At 39.5% G+C, this 13498-nt stretch overlaps 2 protein-coding genes across 5 annotated transcripts in view; one reads left to right on the forward strand and one right to left on the reverse strand.

Moving 5' to 3' along the window:
• LANCL1 (LanC like glutathione S-transferase 1) overlaps window positions 1-6694 on the forward strand; it is a 37330-nt gene extending 30636 nt beyond the window's left edge. For all 4 annotated transcript variants that reach the window (XM_047870104.1, XM_047870103.1, XM_047870102.1 and 1 more), the window contains exons 7-10: window positions 79-261; window positions 2297-2473; window positions 2913-2985; window positions 3607-6694. In XM_047870104.1, coding sequence (XP_047726060.1) covers window positions 79-261; window positions 2297-2473; window positions 2913-2985; window positions 3607-3683 — 510 coding nt within the window. In that variant the 3' untranslated portion in view covers window positions 3684-6694. The remainder of the gene's footprint in view (window positions 1-78; window positions 262-2296; window positions 2474-2912; window positions 2986-3606) is intronic.
• CPS1 (carbamoyl-phosphate synthase 1) overlaps window positions 1-13498 on the reverse strand; it is a 370424-nt gene that overhangs the window by 225996 nt on the left and 130930 nt on the right. The gene's annotated exons all lie outside the window — the stretch shown is intronic.

Raw genomic sequence — 13498 nt, forward strand, 5'->3', positions numbered from 1 at the left:
TGGTTTAAATCTCATCCCTGAGACTTAGGAAGATCTGTTTGCTTCAGCAGAACTAATGATTCCTTTCCTCATTTTTAGCCCAGCCTTCAGGTGAGCCATATGAAGTTACATGGTTTGGTCAAGCCCAGTGTAGACTATGTCTGCCAGCTGAAATTTCCTTCTGGCAATTACCCTCCTTGTGTGGATGATAATCGAGATCTGCTAGTCCATTGGTGTCATGGTTCCCCTGGAGTAATCTACATGCTCATCCAGGCCTATAAGGTACTGTGAGTTTTCTCATTTTTGAAATAATTTGGAAAATGTGACATAAAATTCTATAACTTAAAATTATTTTTATGTATAATCTTTAAAGGAGCAGTAGATACATTACTTGTTGGACCTAAGATCATTTTGCTAAATGGACTCTAATCATTCTTGCAGTATCCCTCTGTACCAAAGCAGATACTATTTTCCTAGATCGGGAGACTGCTTCACTGACAGGTAGAATAGTCAAGATGGTAGCAGCAGTAGTGAAGCCAAGAGAAGTATCCCAGAAGTTCGGTTGAAAACAGAACCTTTCTTGTGCATTGCTGGTGGGATTGTAAAACGGTGCAGCTGCCATAGAAGAGAGTTTGGTAGTTCCTCAAAAAATTAAACGTAGAATTAGTATATGATCTAGCAGTTCAACTCCTAGGTTTATATTCCCCAAAATTTAAACACAAGGATTCATGTAGATATTTGTGCACATATGTTCCATAGCAGCATCATTCACAATTGCCAAAATACAAAATGTGATATCCCGCCCCTACACACTCACTGGAATGTTACTCAGCCATACAAAAGAATAAACTTCTGATCCACACTACAACAGCAGGGACCTTGGAAACATTATGCCAAGTGAAATAAGCCAGATGCTCAAGGACAAATACTCTATGATTCCTTTTATATGATGTGATGGTTAATATGTAATATCTGAACAGGCAAATGCATACAGGAAGAGAATAGAACAGAAGCTAGCAGGGACTGGTGCCCGGTGGGAGGGATGGGGGACGAGGTGCAGGATCACTTCATGGGCACCGAGTTTGTTTGAGATGATGAAAACGTTTTGGAAATAGTAGTGATGATTATACAACATTGTAAATGTAGTTAATGCCACTGAATTATACACTTCAAATGACAAAATTTACAACTTTTTTTTTTTTTAAATTTTTTTTTTTTTTAATGTTTATTTATTTTTGGGACAGAGAGAGACAGAGCATGAACGGGGAGGGGCAGAGAGAGAGGGAGACACAGAATCGGCAACAGGCTCCAGGCTCTGAGCCATCAGCCCAGAGCCCGACGCGGGCTTGAACTCACGGACCACGAGATCGTGACCTGGCTGAAGTCGGACACTTAACCGACTGCGCCACCCAGGCGCCCCCAAAATTTACAACTTTTATATTTTCTCTTACTTTACCAAATAAAAGAAATGCAAATATCATTTCTTAAAAAGCATGTGATGGCAGAGCCATAATCAAAAAACAGGGTTTTATTGGAAAGAAAAAAAAAATAGAAGTAAACCAAGATATCTTTGCCTGTTGGTGCACAATCTACAAATTACAAATCTGTGGACTATGACTAGGCATTGGTATCTCATACTCTAAGTAAGCATTTAGTACATCAAATTTTACTTTCAGAAAGTTGCATATAATGGAAGAACTTTCTAAACCACCTTATTCTACTTTTAAGAACATTTAGTTTGCAATGAGATATTAAAGCTGTCTACTGAGAATATTTCTTGAGTCTTTGATCAATATATAGGAGGCCACAAAAGATTGGAGAGATGTGTCTGTATTTTTCTGACATAGTATTTTGTAATCAAATCAGTTTTTATAATCAATTTGTATACAGTTTCTTCCCCATTTATAAGGAAACTTCCTAACAGTGAAGGGCATTATTGTTAACCAAAGAAGATAGCATGCAGTTCTTTGGAAATTAACTGATGATAATAGCAAGTCACAAGTAAAATCAATGCTACTTCACCACTAACACCTATGTACATAAACACAGAGCGCACACAAAACGTGGATGGCACAGACAAGGTCATGTGCAGTTATTTAAAAGCAAAAAAAAAAAAAAAGCAAAGCTAGTAAGCTTTTATAATTTGTCCCCACCCACACGACACATCTCTCTGGCTCTAAATCCCTTACCCTTTCTTACCAAGCCACCTCTATCTCACCCCTCTTGCCCTATCTCCCCCCCTTTCCCATCAGGAAGGAATGTCAATAGACGTTTCTTTTTATATCCCTTGTAATAAAACTTTCCCTTGGCTCTGCAGGTGTTCAGAGAAGAACACTACCTCAATGATGCATACCAGTGTGCTGACATGATCTGGCAGTATGGGTTGTTGAAGAAGGGGTACGGGCTGTGCCACGGCACTGCCGGGAACGCCTATGCCTTCCTGACACTGTACAACCTCACACAGGACGTGAAGTACCTGTATAGGGCCTGTAAGGTAGGCACCAGAACCACCGGCAAGAAAACACATTCCCCCAGGAGATTGTAGAGAGGGCTCCAGTCAATCTGATTTAATTCATTTACCTTTATAACCACGAGTCTGTAGAACAAATCCAGTTATTTAAGAAAAGCCTTCTAAACCCCTTCAGTTGAATTAGCTTTCTTGTATAAGGACACAGTTCTATTCAACATTTATGGGGGGAAAAAAAAGAAAGAAATTTTTCTCTGATAACCTTGGAGACAGTGGCTCAGATGGCTCATGACATTCCTCCCTCCCATCCTTCATACTCTTTCAGACCATCTGTTTCTCTGTACTAACCCCTTTTTTCTGCCCTGAAGATAGCTTTGGACTTTTCAGAGTAATTCTTACGGAATCCTTATCAACTTTTGGGGGTCTCTGGAAGAAATCACCATAATTAACATGGTCTCACTTTCAGTTTGCTGAGTGGTGCTTAGATTACGGAGAACACGGATGCAGAACACCGGACACCCCCTTTTCCCTCTTTGAAGGTATTTTTCACTCCTTACTTAGTTGCCTTATAATGTCAGCATCTACTTCTCTGCTTGGTAATTAATGTATTTGAATTTGAGCTTTATCAACAAGTTAATTTTATAGTCATTCTTAAACTACCTCTTTACTTCCTAATATGACAACTCAATATTAAAAATCAAGTAGTACATGGACCATCTCAGACCTAATACAAGTAGTCATAATGGTGACTACCCTTTATGGAGCCAAGCACAGGCCTGGCATTTTGCAGATGCCACCATAAATCATCTCAGCAAAAGCATACAGACATTATTATCCTCATGTCACAAATGAGGACACGGAAGCTCAGACAGGTAAGTGGCCCGTGGTGCCATGTGAAGGAGCTGACGTGATAAATGACAGGGCTGTGCCTTGAACTTCTGTGGTTCAACTCTCCCTCCTGTCTTCCACTTGGATGAAGAGACTGAGCACCTCACTAGTGATCTCCTCGCGTGTTGACCTGTATCATATATTAAACAGATGCTTGGTTCCTTTAAGTCGTTGCCATTAGTATCATAATGTCTTTGGTGCTAGAGAATGAAGCCACTCTATAAAACGGAGTCATGTAGTGTGATAACTTTTGCCTCTTTTTCTTCCTTCAGGAATGGCTGGAACAATATATTTCCTGGCTGACCTTCTAGTGCCCACAAAAGCCAGGTTCCCTGCGTTTGAATTGTAAAAGGAAAGCCTGCCCCCTGCAACTCACTGCATGAGCCTTTCTGTATATCAAACCTGGACAAAATGCTTTTATTGCTTTTCAAGGAGACATAGGGTCAAACCGTGTACTTGATTTAGTTGATTTTTTTTTTTTAATTTTGGAATTTGTCTTCAGTTCAGTTGCTTCTGTTTATCATTTACTTTTACTTAAAAGTATCCAAGGAAATCCTTTAACTTTAACTTCAGTTTCTTCCTAAAGGAAGGGTGAGTGATATGTGCAGTGTTTTGAGGGCATAGATGTATATATTTCAGAACTTGGAGGAAACCTTACTCTTACTTAAGCTTATGACTATAACCATCCTTTGCTGTTCTAGAACTGTTTAAAAGAAACTAAAAATGTAGATAAAGAAAAATATATGGTTATTGCTGGATATTGCTATCCACCTCCTTAGTATTTTTCCTCCAACAGGGCGGACAGTTTTATAACTTTGTTTTTCTTTAGGTGGTTGATTATGAAGGGGGACAAAAATATTAACTATATGCTTCTGAGACAAAAGTTGCAAGAGATGCAAACTGGTTTAAGGACCATAGTGCTTATTTAACTAGATAACGATACTTTCAGATTTACTTCTTTTTGGTAGTAAAGCATCCAGGTTCTATTAGTCAACATTTTTATCAAAGATTTCTAAAATGCAATGGTGGTTTTGAAAATTCTGGTTTGAAGATTAGTTTAAGATAAGCTAACAAAAAAGTTTATTGTTTATCCTAAAATAAGTTATTGTATCTTTGAACTATTTATGTACATTTGTTTGTTCCTTGGATTTAGTATAAGATCAGGAAATGATTTTCTATTTGTGAGTATGTGGTGACTTAGGATTTGAGTTCACCTTGTCCAATTGACCTTGTAAACTTAGATTTGTGTTTTACTTACTTGGCAATGACTATGCGTTACTGCTCGCAGTTTGGTACAAGCCATAAGATATTTTCCTTCCTTTCAATCTATCTGGATGTTTGTCTTTTCACTGAATAGTACAGTACTCTGCATCTCTCTAAAAGGGGGAAAGGGTGCTATATAGCCAATAACTTGAATGAAAACACTAAGCTTTCCATTGAAATGCTGTTTATTTGGGAGGTATTATCCAGTGCAAAGGATTAGAACAAACACATCCCATCTCTTTGCATATCCTAGGTTTAACACTCATCAGTTTCTGAGCCCTCAGGATCCTGTATTTAACCTGGTAGATGAAGGGTCCCTGGTGCTTCACATTCTCTACAAATGTTTTCACTCATCAGCTTCCCTTCCTCCTCCTTCCTTTGCTGCCTTTCCCAGGCTTGTTTCATCATTTCGTGCATGTTCTGACTGATTTTAGAACATTTTGCAGCTTTGAAAATCAGGGTCTAAGAATTTTAAATGTGCCTATTTCATGGCTTTCTTGGTCATAAAAACATGCTGTTTTTATTTTAAATTGGAACCAAATCCCAATGGGTATATGTTGGTTCCTCAGGATAGTAGTCCCCTATTATTTTACATTTAGTCCCAAAATAGCTTATATTATTGGAAATTGACCCCTTAAAGGCTTCTGATGAAAGGATCTAAAAACCAACCCACTGCTCAGTTCCTAGGATTAGCTTATTCCTCAGTGACTCACACTAGTTGGGAAAACCTTGTGCCTCTCAGATGTCTGAAGCCGCTGGTAAACTTTGCCTTTCTCCTGGGTGTTTCAGATGAGCACTGTTGGCATTCCTAGTAAAGCTAATTTGCCTTTGGCTGGATATCCAACTTGAAAGAAAAAAACCCATTTGGTTTAGTTAAATGTCTTACAATACTGTGCCTGTACTTTTAGCTACTGTAATTACCAAGGGAAAGAGAGCAAAACACACTTTCTCTTAGCCAGAGGAAACTTGATCACAGTGCATCTCCAGCATCTTGATTAATTTAACCCCAGGAAGACTTCTAGGTGGGGAGAAGAACATTCTGAATAAGAGTCATTAATATTTAGGTTGCAATTTACTGTCATCCATTAACAAAGTCATCAATACAAACACAATTCAGGTTTCTTTTTTTTTTTTTTCTTAAGCTTTTTAGGACTTTAATTAAACTGGTGGATTTTCTATTCATGCCATTATTTCTTTTATTTATGCTTAAGAGGTAAGAAAATCGGATAGGATTTTAAACTCCAGCAAAAGCCATAAAACTAAGACCAATATCCTAAAGCCATGGAGGAAACTGAAACTTTTATAGTTTTATTAGTTTTAGAAGGAAGAGGCATCATTGCAGTTCTATTTCTGTTAAATCATTTTTCCCTCAGATATTTTCTTTTCTTTTGGTGAAAAAAAAAAAAAAACCTTTCCAAAAGTTGCCTCCCAAAAAACTTCATAGTATCTCTTCCCTCCCCATACAAAAATGAGGTAGTAAAATCCTAAAAGCTTCTTGAGCAGTGTTCATTTATCTTGCCATGCATTTCTGTTCCTGTGGTGATGAGAAATTACAGTAGTTAACTTTTCATCATGTAAAAATGTTAACATTCTCACAGCCATTTCCATCATCCCATTGGGTTTTGGTCTCCTTCGAGTTGTTGGTCTTTAATCCTTAGAGTCATTGATTTCCTTTTCATCTTTGATGTCAGTTCCAATTATTTGGCATCAAAAGCCTTCATGGTAGGAAGAGTTTTAGGTAAAAGTGGACCCAAGATTGATCCCGCCTGCTACTGGCTGATTTGAAATACAAAATGTGAAGAGTGAACATTTATTCATCTACTCCTTTGGCTACTAGAACTTATCTGCAGTCCTTTATTACTCATACCAAATTCTAACTCCACCTTTGCTTCCCATCAATAGGTCAGAGCACCCCATTTCTCTAGTACTGAGCTGTAGAACTGTTTCTCCTGTAGATACAGAACAGAGTGAAATATTCAGGGAACCCACCCCAGTGTTATATTGCCATTTATTGGGAAGGGCTGGGGTCATAGGTATTTGTATGTTCTGTAAAGGATTTCACTTACTGATTCTCAATAAAATCTTATTAGGACTATATATGTCATGTGCTTTCTGTTTGCTTTGGTTTAAACTTGAGAAATCTTTTCTTTATATGGTAAATGAGGGCTTTTCCTCTATACTCTCATTCCCTAGGATTTGTTCCTGACTTTTCATCATTATTTTATCAAACAAGATAGATTCAGAGGGAAATATTTTTAAATCTGATTATTATAGAATTAGGAGGAATCTACTAGGATCCAAACAGAGCAGTGTATTAACCATCTCATACATATGAGAATCCACCCTGTGGTTAATAAGTAAAGGCCTAATTCTAGAAATTGATTTCCCTGCTGACCAATTCTGAAAGGAACTTTGAAGAGAGGAAGAGATTACATGAGGCATAATTATGAAGTGTATATTCAGAGGTAGGAAAGGAGCTCTGCTGTATCACCTGGCAGGACCTTGTGGCACTTAACTTTCATGCCACAGCTGTGTAGTGTGATGGCACAACAGAGATCTGCCAAATAATAAATCCTTATTTTCATCCCTGAATTAAGATTTCATCCTCTGGCACGTATCATTAAAATGCCCTTCATCCCTCTAGTGTTGTGTCTAAATGACTCATCATAGGAAGGATAAATGCACAGTTATTTTTATTACACTCCTTTGAATGAATGAATGTACAGTTGGTGATAATCACATCTTTAGATGCAGGTGATGAGGAGTGAAGGGGACAGTGGCTCACAGAGGCCACCCAGAGACCCCAAATTGATGTCTGGAGCATTCCTGCTCCCTGTCGGCAAGATTACACTGCAGTGGGTAAGGCTGGCCAGCCCCGCTGTCTGGTTTACCACTCCCTGGCTCGTCCTTCGAATGGAGGAAAAATAATGACAGGCATATTAAATTGCACCACACTTGTAAGCTCATGAACAAACAAAACCTGAAGAACTAAGTCTCCTGCGATTTAACCCATAGTTGTTTTTTTTCCCCTAACTTTGCATTAGAAAAGACCTTTGTCTCCCTCCCCCTACACTCTCTGAATAGAATAATAAGTTTTTTTGTGTCATTTCTTTTTCCCTAGATAGTTCCCTCTGTGGATTCAGTGTCATTAAAAGTTTTGTGCATTCTCGATTCTTCTAAGCGTCATTGAAACTGAGAAAAACCTATAAGTCACTCCCTGATGATTTGCTTTCACATTCTGTTTCCCATCCAGACTTGCCCTTTTCCTTCTAAAGCTGAGGGTCAATTAACAAAGCAAGGGAACATTGGCTTTTTTACAATGGAGAACATATTGGCTTGATTGGTCCCATTATGTAAAGTATTGAAACAGTATTTTCCAGAAGCCCTGTGCTTGTGCATCCTCAGGGACTTCTTTGACAATTTTGTGAGTAATGGGAGAAAGTGCACACAATAAACCAAGAGGTGAAATAATGAGCATAGAGAAATGGATCTTAGCAGGACCACTGTTCATACTCAGCCAGTTCAATTTCACATTTCTACATTATGTTAACTTCCATGCACATGCAAATGACAACCATGGTGACATTAAATCTGCAGCTAATGTTCTGTCACTCTACAAATAAGTGTTCGAGAAAGCCTTTCTGAGGCACTTAGTCATTACGCAGGGAAAGGCAGGACTCTTGATAAATCAGTTTATAAAGTAATGTCATAGTTGCCTAATTTCTCTTCCCTGATGTAGCTGGGATAGTAAGAAAGGCATCTGTGACCCAAAAAATACTGCGGTGGCTCACTGTGAAAGTGGATGGTTAATATTGGTCTCTCAGGATTCAGCATTTAGGAATTAAGATGGGCACCCCCTTGCCGGTAAAATCCAAAGTGGTGGCACTGTTTATATGCTGCAAACATGCCATTTTATTTAAACATGCCATGAGCAATGCTTTAAAACCATTTTATCCCCCAAACTCATTAAGCATGGATGTCTGTATGCAAGGTGCCTGGCAGGGGCATTCTGTGTGCACAGGATAGACATCCCTACTCTGGTGACTCAGCCTGGTGAGGAAGACGAGTGATGAGATAGGTTACAATGAAATGTATTTGAATATTCCTGTTCAGCCCCCACCTACTCTTCCTTGTTCCACAAATTTCAAGAATGCCCAGATCTTTCCTGTGATCCACAGTGTCTGGCTATAATTGGAGATTTGGAGTTTATAATCCTGCAGGGAAGAAGACACTTTAAAAGCCACTCGGCCGGTCGAGAAGCACTCAGAGTTCTTTCATTTGGATCACCCTGATGATGGGTGAGATGGAGGGAAATTTGAGCACATAAAGTCACTTGCCCCCAAAATTACTTTCACTCAGTTGGCTAACTTCTCAAAACTCCCAGCATCAGCATTATTAATAATTTAGGTTAAGTCCATTTCCTTTGGGAATCTGGTTAAAATGCAAAAATTTTTAAAAAGGTAGTTAATCAACCTGCTATTATTCATTAGCATTTTAGTACCTGGTTTCATGACCTACGCTTCAATCCCAACAATATTAAGTGTGCTACTAGCGTATGCTAGGTACAGCATCTAGCTAGGATTCGGAAGATGATACCTGCTCACAAAAGACTGTTTACATCTGGAGATAAATATAAATAAATAATTTCGGTATGATACAGAGCCTCACCAGGACTCGCTCTTTGTGAGTGGGGGAAAGGCAGGTGTTGGAGAGTGAAGGAAACTTGTTAAGAAAAATTTGAGGTCAGCACTTCTTAACCATATATGCATACAAATCACCTGGGGATCTTGTTAAAATGATACCAAAATGCCATTTGATGGGGCCTGAGATGCTGCAGTTTTTTGTTTTTTTGTTTTTTTGTTTTTTATTTTATTTTTGGGACAGAGAGAGACAGAGCATGAACGGGGGAGGGGCAGAGAGAGAGGGAGACACAGAATCGGAAACAGGCTCTAGGCTCCGAGCCATCAGCCCAGAGCCCGATGCGGGGCTCCAACTCACGGACCGCGAGATCGTGACCTGGCTGAAGTCGGACGCTCAACCGGCTGCGCCACCCAGGCGCCCCAGATGCTGCAGTTTTAACAAGCTCTCAGACAATACCTGTACTGCTGTCCACAGAGGGTACTTTCAGTACGATGGACCCAGATACTCCAGCATGGAATCCTGACTTAGTAGACAAGAAGGAAGTGAGGTCACGAGTTGGCTGATGAATTGATAGGACTGATACGTGTAAATTAAAGAGCACGAGCACTAGTACAAAGATCATAAAAGCTGGAATGATTGGAGTCTGATTTTTTTTTAATGTTTACTTACATACTTTGAGAGAGAGAGAGGGCATGAGCATGGGAGGGGCAGAGAGAAAGGGAGAGAGAGAGAGAATCCAAAGCAGCTCTGCTTCGTCAGTGCAGAGCCTGACACCAGGCTTAAGCCCACAAACTGAGAACATGACCTGAGCTAAAATGAAGAGTCGGATGCTCAACTGACTGAGCTACCCAGGCACCCCTGGAGTCTGATTTCTGATGTGACTCAGTTGCACATAACATCAGGCAATAGGTCTTGGGGTGATTAATTTTCTGTAGTGGTGATGGTAGCAAGTGAAAGAAACAGATTTGGAACATATATTTGTTTATAATTTTAATGGAAAATTTGCCAAAATTTGATATCTTTTCAATCCAAAGAGAGTAATAAGCTTCTGGTAATTTAAGAATCATATGGAAGATATTTATATTAAAGAGTTAATTTGAGGGGAGGAGCCAAGATGGTGAAACAGCATGGAAGTCTTTTTTTGTGTGTGTCTCGAGACCATGAAATACAGCAAGATCAACATTAAACCATCCTGCACACCTAGAAAACTGATTTGAGGATTAACACAACAATCTGCACAACCTGAACCACAGAACTCAGCAGGTATGCAGCACGTAGAGGTATACTGGGGGAGAGAGAAGCCACAGAGGGCAAGGAGCTGTTTTTGCTTTCAGAGCGAGGACGGAGATGGGAGAGTACAGGAAAAGCACTCCCACCAAAAGCAGCTGGAGAGAAAGTGGAAAAGTGGAAACAGCTGCAGGGACTGAACTAAAAAGGGAGAAAGGAGAGGGTTTAAATTCCATTAGGATTCTATAAACAGGGGGAGCACAGAGTCTGAAACTCTGCAGCTCAATACCTGGTGGTTCTCTGGTGGGAAAGGTGAATCCCCAGGAGCAGAGTGAGGTCTGGGAGGATCTCGGGCCACACAGGGAGAAGCAGTTCCACTGCTAGAAGGACATTTGGTAGAGGCTTTGCAGCCACTCGGTCCCAGCAGACCCCAGAGAACAACCACATATGCTGGTGCTGGAACAAGGTTGCTCATGGTGAAGCCTGGCACCAAATGTGTGCTGTTTTTCCATAATCCCTGAAATGCTGCTGCTACACGATTGCATGAACTTTTTCTGGGGCAGGCTGACACCCAGCTGCAGTCTCTGGGCATCAGCAGCAGCAGTCCCACGAACGTTCCTGGGTGTGGCCAGCACCCAGCTATTGCTCGGTGAGACCCTCCCCAGAGGATCTGAATGGGTCAAAGCCACAGTCCCTCAGAAGAGAGGGGTCAGGAAACACAACCACATATGAGATAAAACTCTGGAGGGAGGTGCCGCCTGGCAACCTGATGGCTTGGTCACAGACAGGATAAAAACGGGGAGTGGACAGAAGCTGGAGACAAAGGACCCGTGCATGATTGCTGGTATGGGAGAGCAGAGTTCCGATACTAGAGACTGGGTAGCTGGGTGATGCCATTTTCACCCCTCCCACGTGTGCACATACACACCTACAAGAGCCACAACAATGCATCCCAGTAAGCTAAGCAGCGCCATCTAATGGAGAATGGAGCCGCTACACTAACCTGGGGCAACCTCACTCTTCAGGGACACCACAAATCTCTCTGCCTGCTTAGTTCACAGACTATAAAATACTTCATACTTTTATTTCTAGGGGAAAACGATGTAATTTCATCGAATTTCAGTCTGTTCACTGGTCCACCTATTCAATTTTTTTTGTTTCTTTTTCTTGAATACAGAAAGAAAAAATTTACTTTTTCAATTTTTATTAAAAATATTTTTCTTCATTTTTTCTACTATATTTTTTACTTTTTTGTAAATTTTTAAAATTTTATTTTACTTCCATCATTTCAATTTATTCTATTTCATTGTATTCATTTTCTCAAATTTTAAAATGTTTTCCTTTTTTTCTTTTCTTTTTTTTCCCTCTTTTTCTCCTTTTTTTTTCCTCTATCAAGCTCCTTCAATAACCAGACCAAAACACACCTAGGATCTAGCATCATTTATGTGATTTGTATGTGTGTGTTCTTTTAATTTTTTTTATTTTAATTCCTTTCCTCTTTCAAAATGATAAAACGAAGGAATTTACCCCAGAAGAAAGAACATGAAGAAATGACAGCCAGGGACTTAATCAACACAGATACAAGCAAGATGTCATAACCAAAATTTAGAATCACGATGTTAAGAATAACTACCTGGGGGTAGAAAATAGATTAGAATCCCTCTCTGTGGAGATAAAAGAACTAAAAACTAGTCAGGCTGAAATAAAAAATGCTATAACTGAGCCGCAATCTCGAATGGATGCTATGGTGGCAAGGATGGATGAGGCAGAGCAGCAAATCAGTGATATAGAGGACAAACTTATGTAGAATAATGAAGCAGAAAAAAAGAGAGAGACTAAGGTAAAAGAGCACAATTTAAGAATTAGAGAAATCAGTGACTTGTGAAAAAGAAACATCAGAATCATAGGGGTCCCAGAAGATGCAGAGAGAAAAAATGGGTAGAAGGATTATGTAAGCAAATCATAGGGGAAAACTTTCCTAACCTGGGGAAAGACAGATATCAAAATCCAGGAAGCACAGAGGACTCCCATAAGATTCAACAAAAACTGACCATCAACAAAGCATATCCTAGTCAGATTCACAAAATACTCAGGCAAGGAAAGAATTATGAAAGCAGCAAGGGAAAAACAGTCCTTAACCTAAAAGGGAAGACAGATCAGGTTTACAGCAGACCTATCCACAGAAACTTGGCATGCTAGAAAGGAATGACAGGATATATTCAATATGCTGAACCAGAAAAATATGCAGCCAAGAATTCTTTATCCAGCAAGGCTGTCATTCAAAATAGAAGGAGAAATTAAGTTTCCCAAACAAAAATTAAAGGAGTTCATGACCACTGAACCAGCCCTGCAAGAAATTTTCAGGGGACTCTCTGAGGGGACAAAAGATGGAAAAAAAAAAGAAAGAAAGAAAAACGAAAAGACCGAAAGCAACAAAGACTAGAAAAGGCCAGAGAATACCACCAGAAACTCCAACTCTACAAGAAATATAATGGCAAGAAACTCATATCTTTCAGTACTCACTCTAAACATCAATGGACTAAATGCTCCAATCAAAAGACACAGGGTAACAGAATGGATGAGAAAACAAGATCCATCTATATGCTGTTTACAAGAGACCCACTTTAAACCTAAAGACACCTTCAGACTGAAAGTAAGGGGATGGAGAACCACCTATCATGCTAATGGGTGACAAAAGAAAGCTGGAGTAGTCATACTTACATCAGACAATCTAGACTTTAAAATAAAGACTGTAACAAGAGATGAAGAAGGGCATTATATCATAATTAAGAGGTCTATCCACCAGGAAGACCTAACAATTGTAAACAATTGTTATAAATGTGGAGCACCCAAATGTATAAATCAATTAACCACAAACATACAGAAACTCATTAATAATAATACCATAATAGTAGGGGACTTAAACACCCCACTTACAACAATGGACAAATCATCTAATCAGAAAATCAACAAGGAAACAATGGCTTTGAATGACACACTGGACCAGATGGATATAACAGATATATTCAGAAC

The sequence above is a fragment of the Prionailurus viverrinus genome, chromosome C1 (assembly GCF_022837055.1).
Source record: "Prionailurus viverrinus isolate Anna chromosome C1, UM_Priviv_1.0, whole genome shotgun sequence".
NCBI classification, from domain to species: Eukaryota; Metazoa; Chordata; class Mammalia; order Carnivora; family Felidae; genus Prionailurus; species Prionailurus viverrinus.